The 20,408-nt window shown below is 33.8% G+C and overlaps 2 protein-coding genes across 2 annotated transcripts in view; both read left to right on the plus strand.

Annotated features, from left to right (window-relative positions):
- Window positions 1–2,979: 2,979 nt before the first annotated feature.
- Window positions 2,980–5,452, plus strand: LOC116112519 (disease resistance protein At4g27190-like). Its single transcript, XM_031398652.1, has 2 exons — window positions 2,980–5,373; window positions 5,429–5,452. Exons 1-2 carry the CDS (start codon window positions 2,980–2,982, stop codon window positions 5,450–5,452), a joined length of 2,418 nt encoding a protein of 805 aa, XP_031254512.1.
- Window positions 5,453–5,522: 70 nt separating this feature from the next.
- Window positions 5,523–20,408, plus strand: part of LOC116112566 — a 48,849-nt gene continuing 33,963 nt past the window's right edge. The window contains exon 1 of the mRNA XM_031398694.1: window positions 5,523–5,769. Within this exon, the coding sequence (XP_031254554.1) occupies window positions 5,530–5,769 (240 nt within the window). The 5' untranslated portion in view covers window positions 5,523–5,529. The remainder of the gene's footprint in view (window positions 5,770–20,408) is intronic.

A 20,408-nucleotide genomic window follows, 5' to 3' on the forward strand; every position in this document is an offset into this window, starting at 1 on the left:
ATGATTATAACCAACTTATTCAAAGGGAATAATATATATTGTGGTTATAAGCATAAGATAAATATTGAAAACCAGTATTTCAGAATCAAATTAACTATGAAATCTGTCAATATTCTGATCATATTGTTTCTGCTATGTTCACTGATATTGTCTTCGTATTTAGTTTGGTTCCTCAGTCACCTAAAAAGTGAACTGTGAAATCAAGAAACAAAAACTTCATCTTATAAGAATCTAAAAACAGAGCAAACAATTTTCTTATTGTTTTTTAAACTTGAGACTTGATTGATCAGGTCTTGGTCTTCCTTGTTGTTGAATGATGGGCCTCTGTTTCTACTTCCCACGTTTGTCACGGACAACTTCTTTGATTAAAGTTTTTACTTCAGTTGATTCATTGAATCTACTTTACTTTTTATTTCATCGATTGGTAGTTGTTTTCATACACAATTATTGCTCTCTCTCTCTCTCTCTCTCAAAACTATTTTGTCCATTTCTATTACTAAAGTTTTGGTCTTCCTTGCTGTTGTTGAATCATACACATTGCTTCTTCTTGATTGTTTCTTCATGTGTTGTTGATTACTCTTTAAGACTCAACTTGATCTTCCTGCGTTTTCATGGAGCAGAAAAGCAAAAAGCTCTTTTCCGTTTATAAAGCAGAAAGCATATATACCTTCTCCCTTTCTCTTTTCCGTTTATTTTGTTTTTCAGTTTATAGTATTAATTTTTGTACACAAGCAAGGTAACTAAAAGGAGCCAAAATTAATTAATTTATTCAACCAAAAGATTATTTTATATCCCAAATAATTTCTTATCTGCACATTATTATTATTTACTTTTATTAAGAAGAGTATTGGAATCTCTAATTATGTAATTAATTAAAGATTAATATTAATTTCTTATCTGCACATAATATGGTTTTTGTTAATTATGGTGGTGATGATCTGCTCTATGAGCATTGAGTTTTTTGTGTGCTTTCACATTTTCAAAGTGTTCATCTTATTATAACAAAGAATGAGTTGTAAGAATGAGCATAAATTCATCTTTTTTGTTTAATACTCTGATTTTTGTTATCTTTGTTGGAGTTATTAACCACTTCAATAATAACAGGCACGGCTTAGGGAAAAAAATCCTAATAATATTAAGTTTTTCTCATTAAACCTAGTGTATAAATTTATTATTCTCTTGTATGAATGATATAACAAATCATAGGTAAATATATTTATTGTAACGAGAGAGGTGAGGAGATATTTCAATAATATTGACTCTACTAAACGTAACATTTTTAGGGTAAATCAGGATAAATCGCGCATGTGTTTTCTCTTTATTGTTTATGTTATTTGGGTGTGATTGTTTACTCTTTGGTTTCTATTACTCTCTAAGATTGTTTCAAATTCAATACTATATATTGTTTCTCGTAATTTTATAAGTGATTTTGTTTGCTTAAAGTAAAGTTTCATTTGACTGGTCCATTGTTTTACAGGTATTATTATAGTGGTCATTCTTTATTCATATAAATTATACATGCTTACCTCCTTACCTGTATTATAATTTTATATAGTTCAAATTGTGTTAAATTATACAAATATTTGTTAGTTGACCGTTGAATCCTCGGTAAACATCATTTCTCCAAAATCCATTCCTACGAGACCTTTTTGTATGAATATAGAGTTGTTTCTTAAATTAAACAAAGACTTTATTAATCTTTGTTGCTTATTCTTGCTCACAAAGAAGAGAAAAAAACACTCAATCTGCTCCTTGAATACTTTGCTCTTACTCTCAGATTAAGCCATTAAGCTGCACTTGTTTTACTCTTATCCTTCTCCTGCGTTTTTTCTTTACTCCTGTTTTCACTTTCAATTCTCTGTACTTTATTTACATTTACTTATATTCAGCATTGTTCTCAACTTTTCTGATAGTGACAGCAGAGATCTGTTTGGTTAAAGCTAAGATCCTGTTTACGGAGCTTTCCTTGTAAGTATTTTGCTTATTTAATTCTGTTTATTTTACTCACTTTTATGTTTATATCCAGTATTCATAAATATGTCGCTTCCTTTAAGATGATTAGCAGTAGTTAGTGGGTGTACCAAAATTAGTGTTTATTGCCTCATTCATTGGCTAAATAAGGTTTTAAGATAGATAGAAACAAGATATAGAATTACTTAATTCAACTGTTGCATACTTATCTATCCCACTTAAGTACAACCCGTTGGACGAACGTGCTAGCTCTTGGATTAGAGAAATTTGTCTAAATATAAAACAAAACTGATTAAAAAAAAAAAAAAAAAAAAAAAAAAAGATATTAAGTCACTAGGTAGTGAGATAAATTCCCCCTCTGTTCGGCTTAATTAATAATGAATCAACAATGTGTCGATGATTGTAAGACGCTTCGGTTTTCAGTTGTCTACTTAAAAGCTACAATACTAGTACACCAGATTTATATAAGTTAACATTTGATTTCACTTTTATTAAGAAGAGTATTGGAATCTCTAAATATGTAATTAATTAAAGATTACCCTATTTTTATTAATATTAATTTCTTATCTGCACATAATATTCATAAATCATGGCCATCTGAGATATCATGTTTCTAATACTGCATATAATTTCCAATACAACAATACCAAAAACATTATCATAGAGGCCATGGAGTGGTTTAAATTATTTTCAGCTTGAAATGAATAGAAAAAAAATATATATTAACAGATGTATGGGATTAATAACTACATGTCTGTTTGATTCTTGCTCGCAGAAAAGATAATCAAACACACAACTACTGGTCCTTGAACAGCTCCGAAAGAGATATAGCTCCAAGTGCACTTGTCTAGCAGAGATCTGTTTGCTTAAAGCTAGATTATGTTTACCTAACTTTCCTTGTAAGTGTTTTGTTTAGTAACTCTGTTTCTTTTTCTTTGTTTCCTATCAACCGTTTCTCACTTTTTTCTTTATATCCAGTGTTCATAAACATCTCACAAGAAATAGGCAATGGCTCAAGAATTAGCTCTGGCTGGTGCCTCTAAAGTTGTGGAAGAGGCTACATCAGATATATATGGTTTGCTTAAACAGCAGATCGCTTATGTGTTCAAGTACCAGAACTACATCAACGGCCTCAAGAATCAAGTTCAGGAGATCAGAGATAAAAAAGAAATGGTGCAGAGACCTGTAGAGTCTGCTGAAAGACGGGGGGAAGAGATTTATGAAGTTGTTACAAAATGGTTGAGTGACGTGGATGAGTTCACTGAAGGGGTAGCAAAATCCATCATTGAGGATGAAGATAAAGCTTACAAGGGCGGCTGTTTCAAATTGGGGTCATGTCCTAATTTGATTCAACGTTACAGGCTTGGCAAAAAAGCAATGAAGGCCAAAATGGATGGCACCGATCTCTGCGGAAAGGGGGACTTCAATAGTGTTTCTTACCGTCCTGCTCTACAGAGGACAGAATCCATGTATGTTAGAGGCTTCGAGGCCTTTGATTCTAGAATGCAAGTTTTGCAGGAAATTATGGACATATTGAAGGATGCTAATGTTAACATGATTGGGGTGTATGGGATGGGAGGTGTGGGCAAAACCACATTGGTGAAAAATGTAGCTTGGCTGGCCAAGGAAAACAAGTTGTTTGATGAGGTGGCCGTGGCTGAGGTAACACAAACCCCAGACTACAAAAAAATTCAAGAAAAAATTGCTTTTGATTTAGGCCTGGAATTTGGGCAGGAGAGTGAATATCAGAGAGCTGGTTTGCTACGAAATAGGATAAAGAAGGAGAAGAATGTACTTGTAATATTCGATGATATTTGGACAAAAGTCGACTTGGATGCAATTGGAATTCCTTTCGGGGGAGTTGAGAAACAAGGAAAAGATGACAAGGTGAGGCGATTCACGATATTGCTAACTTCTAGAAATCTGGATGTATTATACAAAGATATGAAGACTCAGAAGAACATCTCTATTCGTCCTTTATCTTTTGGAGACTCATGGAATTTGTTTCGAAAGATAGTGGGTGATTCTGCAGAAAGCCCTGATTTTCATCCTGTAGCAGTTCAGATAGTTACAAAATGTGCAGGTCTACCGGTTGCAATTTCAACAATTGCAAATGCATTGAAAAGTGAGAGCCTTCACGCTTGGAAAGATGCCTCGGTTCAACTAAACAGGTCCAATCCAAGATGCATTCTAGATATGGATGAAACTTTGTACTCTACTATAGAACTGAGTTACAATTTTTTGAAAAATGAGGAAGCAAAAACACTGTTTCTTCTTTGTGCTCTAGTAACTGCAAGCAGCAGTATATCCATAGGTGACTTATTGAAATATAGTATGGGTTGGAGTTTTTTTGGAGATGGTTATACATTAGAAGAAGGAAGGAATAGATTGCAGAGGTTGATTGGTCATCTAAAAGCTTCTTGTTTATTGTTGGATAACGATGACGATGACGACAGAGTTAAAATGCATGACATTATTCATGCTGTTGCTATATTGATTGCCTCAACAGATAAGTTCATGTTTAATATTCAAAATGTCACTGGCTTGAAGGAAGTATTGGAGGAGAAAAAAGATTCAACTGCTATATCTTTGCCGTCTGGAGATATTTATGGTGAGCTTCCCGAAAAGTTGGAATGTCCAAAACTCAAGTTCTTTTTGCTAGATATAACTAACAAAAATCTACAAATTCCGGATACTTTTTTTGAAGGAATGAGAGAACTGAAAGTTTTAGATTTGACTGGAATGCAATTCTTATCATTACCTTCATCACTTTATTGCCTAAAGAACATTCGAACATTGTGTTTGGATGGGTGCCAGCTAGGAGATGTTACAATAGTTGGAGAGTTAAAGACATTAGAGATCCTTAGCTTTCTGCGATCTGATATCGAACAGTTGCCTGGAGAAATCAGACAGTTGACTCGGTTGAAGTTGTTAGATTTGAGCCATTGTTTAAACCTTAGACAGATTGCACCAAATGTCATCTCCTGCTTGTCTCAATTAGAAGAGTTATATATGGGCAATAGCTTTGTTCAATGGGAGGTTGAAGGAGTCGATAATCAAGGACGAAGAAATGCTAGTCTTGGAGAGTTAAAGCGGTTGTCTAACCTAACAGCTTTACATCTTCATATTCAGGATGTTGGAGTTATGCCACGAGACTTGTTCTTTAAGAAGTTGAAAAGTTATAAGGTATTTATAGGAGAAAAATGGAAGTGGTCCGGTAAATATGACCTTTCAACTTCAAGAACATTCAAACTCAAGATCAACAATAGCATTTATTTGGGGCCTGGGATTAAAAATTTGTTGAAGATGACTGAAGATCTTTCTCTAGAGGAAATGAATGGTGTTAGAAATGTTCTTTATGAACTCGATATGGATGGTTTTCCACATTTGAAGCATCTGCTTGTAAAAAATTGTCTAGAGCTTTTATATATCATTAAGTCAGTTGCTTGGAATGTAGCCTTTCCCAAATTGGAGTCCTTGATCCTTCGTAATTTGATTAATTTGGAGAAGATATGTCATGGCCAACTCAATGCAGGGTCGTTTAGCAAATTAAGGATAATGAAAATAGAAAAATGTGATAGATTGGAGTATCTCTTTGCATCCTCGGTGGCAAGAAACATTACTCAGCTACAACAAATTGAAGTGACTGATTGTAAGAACCTAAAAGAGATTTTTGGTGAAGAAAGTAAAGACCGTGGTGATGAAATTGAAACAAATGATAAGATTGACTTCAATCAATTGTGTTCTCTAACACTACAACGTCTACCACAATTCATAAAGATTGGTTCTGACATGAGGGTATGTTTTGTATTTTTCATCTTTTATTTTATTTTGATGTAAAAAAGAGTTTTCTTATTAGTTTATAAGTTATGTTTACGGACAAGGTTTATTTCCACAGGTCATCATTCCAAGATTGGGGAACTTGAAACTGCGCTCAATTAATATTGAGAATACATGGCTTGATCAACCTTTGGCAATGTCTACTTATAGTCAATGCTTAAAAAGCTTAACTGTGGAGGAGTGTAATGGCTTGAAATTTTTGTTTTCATCCTCTATGGTCAAAAGTCTTAACCAACTCCATAAACTTGTGATAGGCAATTGTACGTCAATGGAAGTAATAATCGACTCAAAAGGGAAAGAAGGAGAAGAAAGGATAATTGATATGAGCTTTCCTAAACTATTCTACCTAAAGCTTGAAGTTCTGCCAAAACTTGTGACTTTTGGCACCGGGAATTCAATCGAATTCCCTTCTTTAAATGAACTTCATATTGATGGTTGCTCTAATTTGAAGACATTCTTCTGCAAATCTTTTTATCCAGGCACGGTGAGAGAAGAACCCGAAGAAGAACTAAACTTGGACAACTACTTTATTGATATAAACCCTCTTTTTGATGAAAAGGTGATTTATCTTTATACTAAAAAATTATGTTGCCTATTGCTTTCAAAACGTTTTTTTTTCTTTTTTTCCTGTTTTGAGAGCAGATCAACCTTACACAATATTTGGACATCTTTCTTATTGTAAGATTGTGGGTCTTTTATACAAAAATATTGACATCATGGATTTTTTGCTATAGGTTGCTTTTCCAAGCTTGGAGGTGATGGTACTGTTACACTTGAATAAGTTGCAATTGATATGGCACAACCAACAACTCCATGTGGAATCATTTTGCAAACTAAAAGAAGTAAGAGTCGAATTCTGTGAAAAGTTAAAGACTATTGTTCCATCTAATTCTCACGGACTTCTCACTTTTCACAATCTGAAAGAGTTAATTGTTGAAAATTGTTGGAGTATGAAAAGTCTCTTTCCAGTTACTATAGCTACCGCTCTCGTGCAACTTAATGACCTTCGCTTAGTCTCTTGTGGGTTGGAGGAAATTGTTTCCAAGGAGGAAGTTAATGGGGCCCCTAATTTTTTGTTTCCACAATTAACAGCCTGCCATCTTGATGATTTACCGGAACTCAAATGTTTCTACTCGGGGTTGCATACAACGGAGTGGCCAATGCTAGATAGTTTGGCTGTGTATGATTGCAAGAAGATAAAAATATATGCTTCAGAATTCCCTAGCTTCCAAAGGAAAGATGATGGGGAAAGCCAACCTGCCATTTTTCTGTTAGAAAAGGTATTATGATTTAAGTTTCATCCATACTCACTAAAAAATGCAACATGTTTATGATTATTCAAATTAATCTGATCATCGCTTATTCTGATTATATATGTACACAAATGCTATGAGACGGCCAATTTTCCATTTTACGTAGTATAACATAGATACTTTTATTTGGTTTCGCACTTTTTAGTATGATATAGTACCCCAAATGAAAATTAAGATTTAAACTAAGCGTCAGTCAATTTCAGTTTCCAATTCATAAGGACATTAATGTTTTTGTTGCAAATGAAAATAAACCAAGAAGCACTTTCCTTTTGCTTAGTTACAATAAAATCTTTTTTCTCTTTAAATCCATCGAGTTGATGTATAATAATCAATTGAATGTTTCAGCTGTGAGATATTATTCATTTTGTTGATTAAAAATTGTTGTTCATTTATGTAATTCTTGTTTAAAGTGTATATTAACGTTGTAACATATTTATTTATTTAAAATATATAAATAACATAATCATTTGGAGAAATTTTGTTGGTAATATGAACCGCACACATCATAAACCAAATTCTTATTTCCTGCATTAAAATTTGGCTCATAAAAGTAGATAAGACCCTTTGCCTTGTACATTTCCATTTACATTATTTCCAAATTAAAGATCTGGTTATATATTTTTCTACTTGCTTATAATTAGTTGTACTACTAATTAATGATTGTAAAGGCAGTTTAGATTGAAGGTTTGGTGATCTAAGAATTTAAAAAAAGAGGAAAACAAGCCAGAAATGGCAACTATTTTTCATTGATTGTTTTCAAGTACAGGGGATGTTCTTTTTTATTGTAAATGGCTGAACAAAAAATGGAAGAAGATCTCAACCATTGAGTTGTAACAGAAAAACAAAAAAATTCTTGACTGCCATTGATTTTGCTGGGAAGTAAATCAACTTGTTCAACAACTTGATCAACTTGCCTAACTACCTTATGCCACTTGACTTGCAACTTGATTTTGGGCGCGAAACATGACAAACTTTTGCAGTTTCCAGCATTTGTTTGTTGTTTGAGTGCAGTTTGCATTCTCAATAATGATAACTTGTGACACCTGTACCATATATATGAAAAAATCATAGTATTTTTGTGTATATCGGTGAACTTGTTGATGAGTGAATGCTAACACCTACTTATTTGCTTGTTCATCAATTCTCAGGTCATACCAAATTTGAAACTGTTGGGTTTAGATGCACATGACTTCAAATTGGCATTCCTTCACTGTGATCTAGCTGAGAGCTTTGGCAAACTTAAAGAACTTTTGCTAGGTAACTTTGATGATGAATCTGTTGCTTCTCTGTCTGGTTTCCTTGAAAGGTTAAATTGTTTGGAATCACTTTCGTTTTGTGGTAATAGTTTGAAAGAGCTATTCCCCTATGAACAAGGACATATATGGAAACAAGATTTACGAGGGGACACATTTCTTCAAAATCTTCAAACTCTACAAGTAGATGGATGCCATTGTTTGACAATTTTGATGCCAACCGCAATTTCTTTCAAAAATCTTACAACTCTGGACACTTGCAGCTGCGATGGACTAGTCAACATACTTGCATGCTCAGCAGCCAAAGCTCTTGTCAATCTCACAACAATGAGAATAAGAGATTGCAAGTTAGTGACAGAGGTAATAGCAAACGAGGGAGACAGAGAAGAAGAGATTGTTTTTGGCCAATTGAAAGTTTTGGAGCTTTACCGTTTATCAAGCCTCACATTCTTCTGCCCAACCAATTATTCCTTTAAATTCCTTTGTTTGGAGCAAGTTATTGTGAGTCAATGTCCAAAATTAAAGATCTTCTCTCAGGGAGTCTTAAGCACACCTTTGCTAAAGAGAGTACAATTGATGAGAAAAGATGACCCAGAATATTTTTGGAAGGAGGATCTGAATTCCACTATCCAGCAAATGTTTATAGACATGGTATTTATTCTTTAACAAAATCATTTTCTTTCCTTTTACAACATTGCTATTGATATCTATATAAATATTTTTTTTTACAGATATTGCTACTAATATATATGATGATTTGTAATACTACTTATGATATTGTTTATATTATAATTTTGAATTAATGATAGAGATTGATGCAACAACGCCAAAATCATGACTACAAGAGCTATTAACTTTTATAGACTAGGATGAAAATTTGTCAAACTCCTATTTCAATTAAAAATGTATAATTCTAGGATTCCACAAATCTCAATCTACCGATGGCATATACAAATCAATTACATGCTAACCAAGTTTGAAAAGCGTACATTGATACTTGTTCAAAATTTTCGCTAAGTTGTTTTTGAGCAATTATTTTGTGTTTTGATTCAGGATCTAGTTTTTCTCAATCTGCTGCATAAGGGTCATTATGCCTTGGTTAAATTTTTATGAGAACTACTTGCAACTAGGACTATGTACATTTTTTTTCTTACACAATTTCAAAGTAGATTACAAAGACAAAACTAAATGATATTTGTTGTGCAAAATTGCATGAAAAAAGAATAGTATAGTATGATTTATAATTCTGTACTATTTTTTTTTTTTTTTTTTCATTTCTTGTTATTATATATTCACAACTATGTAGTGGCTATTTTCTTTGGTTCATGTCTAATAAGTAGAAGCATAAGATTTTCAATCGTTCCATAGCTTTTTATGTCCAACTTTCAGGTGGTCTTATCATAGAGGGGCACTTATTAAAGCTATAAAAAAGTACAAAATGTTGTTACATTTATGTATTATAATAATTTTTTTTTTAATCTTTTTAGTGAAAGACGACTTTGGATTCCAAGATGTGACTACATATGTTTTATAATAATAGAATAGGGATGTAGTTTTTTGCTACATCAACATGAAATTTGTTATTATGAGTTAGCACATCCAATATTAAAATTTCATTGACATTCATATATAAATATTTATTTTGTTAAGCTTCAAATACTTTTCTATGTTTTAGTCTTTCAAAATTCAATATTTTAATCCAATATTTTGGGTTTCACAGGTTGGTTTCCGTAACTCTGAACATTTGACACTCTCTCAATTCCCCAACTTGAAAGAAAAATTATGGAATGGTCAAGCACCAATCGACTTATTCTGGAATTTAAAGTCATTAGAAGTGGATAACTTTTCAGATATGTCAAGTGCTATTCCATCCAATGTGTTATGCGGCTTCAAAAATCTGGAATTGTTGGATGTAAGAAGTTGTGAGTCACTAGAACAAGTGTTTGATTTGGCGGAAAATCGTCAAGAAATTCTGGGCTTCAACAAATTGAAATCATTGAAAATTGGCAATTGCAACAGGTTGAGATATATATTTACACCAGCGATACTGTTGGGTCTTGTTCAACTCCAAGAGATAGAAGTGAAAAACTGTGCTTTGATAGAAGTGATCATCAAAAAGGAACCGCAAAAGGATGCAGTGAGTGATAAAGTCGTAATCCCTCAATTAAACTCTGTTGTGCTTGAGTCATTGCCTAACTTGACAAGCTTCTATTCGGGAAGTGAAATTTTGGAATGTCCTCCCTTGGAAACTATTATCGTTAAGGACTGTCAAAAGATACATATGAAGGAGTTTAGTATCCATCTTGCATCTCTTTTCACCGTAAAGGTAAGTCTGCTTCAATTCTTTTTCCACGATAATAAGTTTTAATAAAGAAATTCACATATTTTAGAAACAAAATAAAGTTTTTGTTTCTGAAAAAAAACATTTTATATGCATGCAGGTTGTGTTACCCAGCTTGGAAGCACCTTCTTGCTTCCAGAATTTAACAAACTTGGTCATCGATGGCTTTGATCATTTAAAATATTTATTCCCATTTTCAATGGTCAAAAGTCTTTTCAAACTGAAGAAGCTTGAGATATCTAACTGTAAGTTCATGGAAAGAGTAATAGATGAAGATGAAGAGAGATCAAGTAGGATGTTGTTTCCTAAATTATACGATTTGAGGCTTATAGATCTTCCAAAGCTCACAACATTTTGCAGCTCCGCTGCAAATATTATTGAAATGTCATCCTTATTCAGACTGTGGATTAAAAATTGCCCTGGTGTTCAAACATTCATCTCCAAGCCTATATGTGGTGGAATGACATCATCAAGCAAAGAAAATGAAGAAATGAGTGCAAAGAACTATACTTGCATGCAATCACTTTTTGATAAAAAGGTAATATGTTTTTAATCCATTTTCTCGATTCAAGTTAATCTATTTTCTCATTTTTAATCACTACTAATTTTTATGTTTATGATTCACTAATAAAGGATGGTTATGTCTAATTGTAAATGAATTCTTCAGGTAAGATTCCCTAGTTTGGAGAGATTGTCAATCAGTCATGCTAATGAATTGGTAAAGATTTGGGACGATCAGGTCTCTTTGGATTCCTTCTGCAAATTAAATCGTGTGTTTTTAGTCTATTGTAAAAGACTTGTAAGTGTTTTTCCATCAAACATGCTTGGGAGTCACCAGAAACTAGAGACGTTGGAAGTACAAAATTGTGATTCAGTTGAAGAGATATTTGAAGTGCTTGAGAAAAGGTCTAGTGAGGTGGAGGAAATTGCTGACAAGGAGGAAGCAGTCCCTAGGTTTGTGTTCTCCGAGTTTGCCTGGCTGTCTCTACAGATGCTACCAAGTCTCAAAAGTTTATACCCAAAAGTACATATTTCTGAATGGCCAATTTTGGAAGGGATGAAGGTATGTGGATGTGATAATGTGGAGATATTTGCTTCAGAATATTTGAGCGTCCGAGGGATTCATGGAGAAAGTCAACAACCACTGTTCTTGGTTTACAAGGTATGAGGCCCAATACTCAAATAAATCATGTCTACAACTCAAGTAAAGGCATTCTAACAAATTTTCTTAATTTTGCTTCTTTTTTCATTTATTTTATTTAATCTCTTCAAAGATTATATTAAATATATTTATTATTAGCAGTGCATAAATTTTACTTGAAATGTGTTGTATAATTCGTAATTGAAATAATTTTTCTTACTGGAAAACTCTATCATCATTTTAATTAACAATAAAAGTAAGTCCCATATATCTCTAATCTCACCATAGTTAATGCTATCCACATAAATCATCTCTTCTTTTTGGTTTCAACACTTTTTTTTTTTGGTGATCGGCTATTTTCCCAGGATGCATTCCCTAGCTTGGAAGAACTAGAGTTAGGTGAAATGCCCAGGTTGTTGCATCTATGGAGAGGATATTCTCAACTTAGCAATGCTTTTCGAAATCTCAAGACTCTGAAAGTATCAGAATGTGGCAGTTTAGAAAATTCATGGTCATCATCAGTGTCTTTCCAGAATGTGGAGACTTTGCAAGTTTCAAAGTGTGATGGATTGAGATATATACTGACCCCTTTAAAAGCTAAAACTCTGGATCGACTTACAAGAATGAATGTATCTGATTGCAAAATGATGGAGGAAATTATAACACATTTGGGAGATGAAGTACTACAGGATCCAATTGTTTTCAACAGATTGGATCGTTTGGAACTTCACTGTTTGTCCAACCTTAAAAGCTTTTGTTGTGGGGATTATACTCTTGAATTTCCATCCTTGAAAAAAGTAATTGTCAGACAATGCTTGAAAATGGAGACTTTTTGTCATGGAGTTTTAAGCACACCAAAGCTACAAAAACTACAATTGACAGAAGGAGAGGATGAAGTAGAAGAATGTTGGGAAGGCAACCTTAATTCCACTATACAACATGTGTTCAAAAACAATATGGTATGCATTGACCACTAGAATACCCCGATGCATTTCAATTGTTTAATGAATTGAATTGGTTGATTCATGTTTTCTTTTATTTTCTTAATTCAATGAAATGAATTGAGTTGTGATTACAGAATGTGCGGAGCTCCAAAGAAGATTGGGGTCATTCCTTTCAATAGTTTGTGATGCATCAGGGCTCCATTTCCTCCCGGTGAAGAGTGATTTTGTTTCCGCCATCTTAACTGATATTATTTTCATATTTGGCAGAAGGTGGAGCACCTTCTGTTCACAAATTTGTCATGTTGTTGTTCTTGTTGGATTTGCTTTATGTATTCCAATTTCTCCAAGTTGCCAAACACTTTGGGCAAACAAGACGATAGAATGAGCATTGAGTTTTTCTGCTCTGATTTCACATGTGAATTGTTGAATCTTCTTTTCTGCAGGAACATTTAGTAGTGTAACTGAACATAAGTGATTGTTTATTTCTTCAAATTTGTTGAGACTATAATATCAGGAAGCATTTGTATTAAGACAGTAATAGTAACTCAAAAAAACCACTTGCTTTCTCCACCTTAAATTACATTTTGAGTACATAACAAAAGGATAAAGAAAAGGGAATTCGAAGCCTTAGATTAAAAGCCTTATGTGTCTAATAAAAGCTTGAAATAGAGATGAAATGTGACAAAATGGATATGATCTGGTACAAAAGGCCTTATGATTGGGATACCAAATATTTCCCATCTTCATTCTTAAATAAAGGTTTCTATCCTCTTAGAGACACCTCTCTAAGTATCCTCCATTCCATATTCACCTAAACACTCAACTGCGAATCAAGAAACACAAGCATAAATGTAACAAAAAAGCTTCCATCATATAAAAGCATTCAAAAGAGAGCAAGAACCGGTATTAACTTTTCAAGATGGCAATTACACACATCAAATTGACGTTAAATCTCATATTCAACCCAAAATTCAAGGCTTTTCTTGCTCCATTGAAAATACAAATCAATATGCGAATGAAAGCAGCTTTGGGTGTGGATCCAAAATTATAATAAAAAAAATGAGAAATCCAAAGTAAACTCATTCATACAGCATTATAACAACAATCTCAAGTAACACAGGCAAAGTCCTTTTCCCCTCGAGTATTCTAAAACCCTGGAGGCCATAACAGAGCTCAAGTAAACACTCCATGTACACCAACTCTGTTTCTAAGTTCCTACAAAAACCTATGCTGTCCACCACACGAACAAATATGCTCCCTCTACTACATTTGTGACACTATTCACTTTTTTCTCAGGAGTAGAACTTGAGGTCCATGTTTCCAAAGAGATAAGTTGGCATCAAGTATAAGGGGGATAGGAAATTTGAAGCTTTAAATGAAATATGAGAATGAAATTGTCTAAGAAATTTGGCTGACAACTTGTTTTTTATTAACATCTTTACAGCTAACTGTTGTTATTATTAACATGAAAACTGCTCTATAACCACCATCATTTAGCATTGTGTTTTTTGTATGCTTTCAAATTTCTATTGTTCAATCTTCTTAATGATGATGTTAGATATCAGTATATGAAGTAAAGTGTTTCATCTTATAAGTGGAAACAAAAACAGTAATAAACAAATAATATATCATAATCAGAGATTAAACAAAGCAAAACAGAGCTCCTCTATTTCCATTGCCCTCTTCTGTCAAACTTTCATTAAACAAATAATAATAATCTCAACGTGTAATAATGACGTGTCTATTTAATATAGGCTGTATAAACAGTTTTGTCGATATATCGGTAAACAATTTGCTATTTATCACCTCAATCATCAAGATTTTTGGTATTAGGTTATCATCTAAATTATACATGCTTACCTGTAGATCATTTTTATTGTAAAATGAATCTATTAAACATGCTTACCTGGGGTTGGGGATTCGCCGGAAGGTGGAGGCGCTGGGAAGGAGGGGGTGAGGGGCCATGGGGTGGTTGGGCTTGGCAGAAGGGGGAAGGGCTGATGACGGTTTGCCGGTTGCGGCAGTTGTGTGGCGTGAGAGTCGGTGGGTGGGGGTGAAGAATAAGCGGTGGGGTTTTAATCCTTTACGAAGTTATTTTATTTGTCGACTAATCTTATATTTTAGGTTGCATTGACTATTATATCCCTGTTCTGTCAAAATTAACGAAAAAGAAGAACGATTGCTAAACGGTTGGGGGTCGAGAGCAATGTACAAAACCAGATGGGGTTTAAAATTCCTTTGTTTTTTGCATTCCAATTTCTAAGTTTTCAAACAATTTTGCAATACGGTGATTATTATGAAGATATTAAATCTACTAAGACTGGTTGGTATAATTATAAATTAAGCAGGTTTTATTCTGACTTTATAATATGTTAGACTATACTCAGTTATATCTTCTCTTCTAAATGTAAAAGTGATTTTAAAATTAAACAAAAGAAACACCCTAATAAAATTGATCAAAAGCTAAAATTGATGTATTAGTGATTATGTGACAAGTTATAATAATTTCAAACTAACTATGCCTTAGTTTGATACTTTTGTTTATCACTTTATGTAAAGAGAGTCTAAGAACATGAAGATTTCATCAATTGAGTTGGCCTTTACTCTTTATCTCAATTTTCTCATAAGAATGTTTACATAAATTTATTTTGATTTTGTCAGATTTCTTTCATCAATCTAAAACTCCTTTGCCAATCTCTTTCCATATCTTTTTTTTTTTTTTTTTTGGTGATCAGAAGTGTTCAGGTCAGCTTGTGCATATCTCAACTAATTTAGAACTCTGAAATTGACGACCAAGTAAACCTCTCAGTGACCACTCCTATTAGCGTATGTGGAGACTCGAACTCAGGAGTTCATGAAACTTTCTTTTGCTCTTTTACCATCATGACATTCAATTGTGGTTAATATCATTTGAGTTAACTTTTGATGAAAATGGTTTACTTTAATATCTCTAAAATAGCACACAAATATACTGTCTAATAGAAATAATGATCCCACTAACTTGATGTTGGGAAACCCTAGGTTATATCGTGGGCTTCAGCTCAAATATAATAATATAATTAACATTTTCGTCACTGCATAAAACTTAGTGTATAAAACACTCTCTAAATTTTAATTAACATTTTCGTCACTGCATAAGCTTGGTATATAAAACACTCTCTAAATTCTAATATGTGAATGATCTTGTTTTTTAAATTTTAGACTTAAATTATTTCAAGTAAAATTTGCGCTAATTTTTTTTTTTTAAAAAAAAAAAAAAACCTTTACACATAAAAGAATGAGTCTAAAATTACTAGAGTTATATAATGAATATAAATATATATATGTTTGCAAAAAGTTTTTCAGTGATATAAAAGGAGGAGTTACACCACCACCGGCACCAAAGCCACCTCGTCAATAGTTCTGCTTCTCATCGTCTCTTCCCTTTCTCAGCCGCAACAACAGAATCCAAATATTTAATATATGAATTGCAAATATCTGAGTTGCAAGGATTCTCAATGATTTCCAAGTAAATGCAATTCAATAGATTATCTCCTCTTCACAGCAAAATGTCATCCCTGCAGTAATCGTCACCACCTAGAGGAATGATACCCTACCAAATTATGGTGAAAATTCTATCCACCAAGCTCATTTATACAATATGGATGCCGAGAAATTCATTTACAAGATCGATGAAGAAATCATTATGAATTATGATTAAGAGGAAAAAGAAAAACATGATGCAATCATTGTTTCTTCAAAGAAATTTCCATTAAGTTTATTAAAATCTGGCAAAGTTCAGATAATTCAAAAAACAATATATTGACCCCCATTACAAAACCGTGTTTGGTGCTTCCTTGCAGAGCACCAGCTAGCATAATCATTTATTCCATCACTCTTCCTTATGCTTCTCTCCACCGCCGTTTTGGTGGGCTGACGATGATGAGGGTGTGGCGTGCCTCGTCTTAGATTTGGAAGGAGTTGACATTTGTTGTGTAAACGGCTGGATATGGGAGGTGGGGGTTAAAGAGAGAAATAATGGGCAGAGAGAAAAGAAAGAAAAAGAAAGCGGCTTGGTGCGACTGAGAGAGGAAAGAGACGAAGAGAAAGAAAGAAAAAGAGAGGAAGAAAGCTGTCTTCTGCAATGATTTCAGAATTCAGATGCAAAATGTTAGCTCACTTATAACGAATTTTTTATTATCTTACCCTTTCTCACAACAAAAATTACTAACTTTATGTACTAACGGGATATTTTTGTTGTATTACACTGTTAGTGGGTGTCTCCCCATGCATGAAACTGGAAAACTCGCTCTTATAATGCAAAACCTCTCTGTCTCTTCTACTGCTACTCTTTTTTTAACTTGTTTTAGCAGTAGTAAGTAGTTGGATGTCTAATTCTTAATTAAGAATGAAAACGGAAAGTATGCAAGAGCAGAGCACGCCTGTGAAGAGTGTTTTTGTATAAAAAGACTCACCTCACTCCACTACATCTTCATCTTCATCTTCATCTTCTCTCCTCATTAAAAAATTTAAACAACAACAATACTCATCTCCCTCTCCTCTACATCTTCCTTTTTCTCTTCTAAGTTCTAACAGATACCAACAAACACAAGTCTTTGTATTTTATTATATATAAATCGTTTTAATTAGTTTTGTAATACAGTGCTTGAGCAGAGAGAGATATATATAAAAAGGTGGCATCCAAAACTTCCTTTTTCGTTTTTTTGGGTATTCCATGGGTTTATGTTGAGAAGTGAAAGTTTTGTGAAGCCAAAAACGGAGCCGTTTCACTTGAGTCAAAACGGGGTCGTTTTGTTTAAAGCCATTACCAAGTTTCAGCCATCAGATCAAGACAGATCCAAGGGCTGAGAACCGCTGATGACTTAGTATATAAAGAAGCCCAACAGTGACACTTACAAGAACGCGTATTTTGTTATTCAGAGAATTAGGGTTAACAAAAGGGGATACACTCGGGCTAGGGTTTTATCTTTCTGTTGAATCTGTCTGGGTTAGTCTGCTTTGAGTGAGAAAGGGTTGAGTTTCCTTCTAGAGGCTGAGTTGTCCTCTGTTTCTTGCAGATTGTAGAGAGGTTCTGGAGTGATTAGGCCATAGTGGGTGGTAGTCTGTTTGAGGCAGACTTGTAACGGTGTTCTTCTTGTATTCTTTGACTGTCTCATTAGTGCAGTGGGCTTCCAGAGTTTCGGAGCTCAACGTGGATGTAGTCAATCCAAGATTGGATAGACGAACCACGGTAAAAATTGTGCCTTGTGTATTTGTGTGTGATTTTCTTGATCTTTACTTGTTTGTGTTGCGGATTTGTTTATTAGGCTTAGGTTATAACAAGAAGTTACCTGATTTAATTGATACGGGAATTAGAAAGGGAATTTGACTTGGTTTTAACTTGATCTATGAATTATTTGATGCTTTACTTATTTTAACTTGATCTATGAATTACTTTTTCGTCTAAGAAGATGGTAATGTTATTTTTTTGTGTTCCTTTCATGTTAAGTGAACAAAATGTAACCTTTATTATGCATGGTTTGTTAAATATGGCTCTCACCAAGGTGTATTGCACTGTTATTTTGTTGTATTTCTTCTGTGGAGCGGCTTCTCTCTCCAACAGAAATCAGAAAGCAGAATTGGTTGTTCATGCTTCTGGAGGCAGACTGATTCCTCAAACATTCTTTGGAATATTCTTCGAGGTTGTTTATTGTTAGCTTGCGCTTGCAATAATTTTTTTTTAATGTTAACCTTTTTTTTTTTTTTTAATCCAGGGTGAAAAAAAAAACGAAAATCGAAATGAATCGGAAAACTGAACCAAAAAAATGGTTTTTTAAAAAAACCGATTCGCTTTCGGTTAAAAAAAAGTGACTGAACTGGTTATTTAATTCATTTATCGGTTCTGCTACTTGTATGAACCGGTTTTTTAAAAAAAAAAAAAAAGTTATATATTTATCTAAGACTAATTTTACCCTCAGTTCAGTCCTCTGCCGCACTCATTTCAAAACTCATGCTTTCAATGGAAAGAATCCGTCTTCCTCTTTCTGGCATCTGGTGGAAATGTTATCTCGATCGATCAGTTTCTTCTACTCTATGCCTACTAAAAGCTTAATAATGCCATACCACCAAGAACAGATTCTCGCCATCTATTTCCTCTTCAACAAAAGAAATCGCAGCTCCTAGTCCAACGCGCATGTCTCTTCAATGGCTCTAAATCTAGCTCTGCCTCTTCTCCTCCCAAACCCACCGCCCATAAAGCCTCTCTTTCTTAACCAAAACCAACACAATCCTCAATCCACAATGCCCTTATCACCAAAACGGTAAGTTTGTTTAACCAGAGAGGTTGCTGTTAATTGATGTTGGGAATGAGATAATTCTGAAGCATTCATATTGTTTCTTCTCCGCTTTTGTGAGAGTTAAAGTTGAATTTGTTCCACATCATCCCAATAGTGGGTTGTTATAGTGTATATAAGTGATTGGACTTCTCCTTCATTGAGCTAGTTTTTTGAAATGAGTTCTACCGAAGCCTACTTTATCATGATATCAGAGCCACGTTTGTTTCTCTCTCCTCTTTGGTTGTGGCGATGATAGGTTTGAACCTTGGCCTTACACTTCGAGTGTGAGGGAGGGTGTTAAAAGTTGAATTTGTTTCATATTGTCCAAATAGTGGGCTGTTATGGTGTATATAAATGATTGAGCTCCGTCCTCTCTTGAGTTAACTTTTGGGAGTGAGTTCTGCCTAAGTCCACTTTATCATGATATCAGAGCCACGTTTATTTGTCTCTCCTCTTTGGTTGGGGCGATGATGGGTTTGAATCTCAGCCTTGCACGCCGAGCGTAAGCGAGGGTGTTAGAAGTTGAATTTGTCCCACATCGCCCCAATAGTGGGCTGTTATGGTGTATATAAGTGATTGTGCTCCCTCATTCCTTGAGCTAGCTTTTAGGAGTGAGTTCTATCTAAACCCACTTTATTATAGTATCAGAGTCACGTTTGTTTCTCTCTCCTCTTTGGTTGGAGCGATGATGGGTTTGGATCTCGGCCTTGCACACCGAGCATGAGGGAGGGTGTTAGAAGTTGAATTTATCTCACATCGTTCCAATAGTTGGCTGATATGATATATATATCAGTGAATGAGTTCTCTCTTTCCTTGAGCTAACTAAATTCTACCCAAACCTATTTTATTAGTGAGGTGCAAATATATTTATTTGAAGGAAAATCTTTCAGTATCCTTATATAGCTTTTACTATTTAATTTAGATAAATCTGTTCCTCTCCTTGACATTTTGGCCTAGTAAGAAACCAAATAGTAAATAACTAAATATTGCTTCCTTGTAGAGGAGAGGGAAGAACTGAATTTTGTTTTAGAGTAATGATGGTGAACCAAATAATCCCTTTTCTTTTGCCTGCAGAAAATTTTTTCTTAGCATTCCAGTGACCTTCTTAGTTCTTATATGTTATGATCTTTTATTGATGTTATTCTAACATCGCATTAATAAATAAAATTTAATTTATATATTTGTCTCATGTACCTTTATTTTTTTTTCTATCACCTAAAATATATATATATATATTTTTTAATTTTGTGTGAATGGTGGCATCTTTGAGTTTGGAATCAAAATTATAATT

Source organism: Pistacia vera, unplaced genomic scaffold (genome assembly GCF_008641045.1).
Source record: "Pistacia vera cultivar Batoury unplaced genomic scaffold, PisVer_v2 Contig663, whole genome shotgun sequence".
Taxonomy (NCBI): domain Eukaryota; kingdom Viridiplantae; phylum Streptophyta; class Magnoliopsida; order Sapindales; family Anacardiaceae; genus Pistacia; species Pistacia vera.

Excerpts from the sequence above, each read along its gene's own strand:
- LOC116112519 (XM_031398652.1), top strand. The coding sequence starts at position 2,980 with ATGGCTCAAGAATTAGCTCTGGCTGGTGCCTCTAAAGTTGTGGAAGAG. Across the intron at positions 5,374-5,428 it reads CACATTTGAAGCATCTGCTT|CCTTTCCCAAATTGGAGTCC; the intron begins GTAAAAAATTGT and ends CTTGGAATGTAG.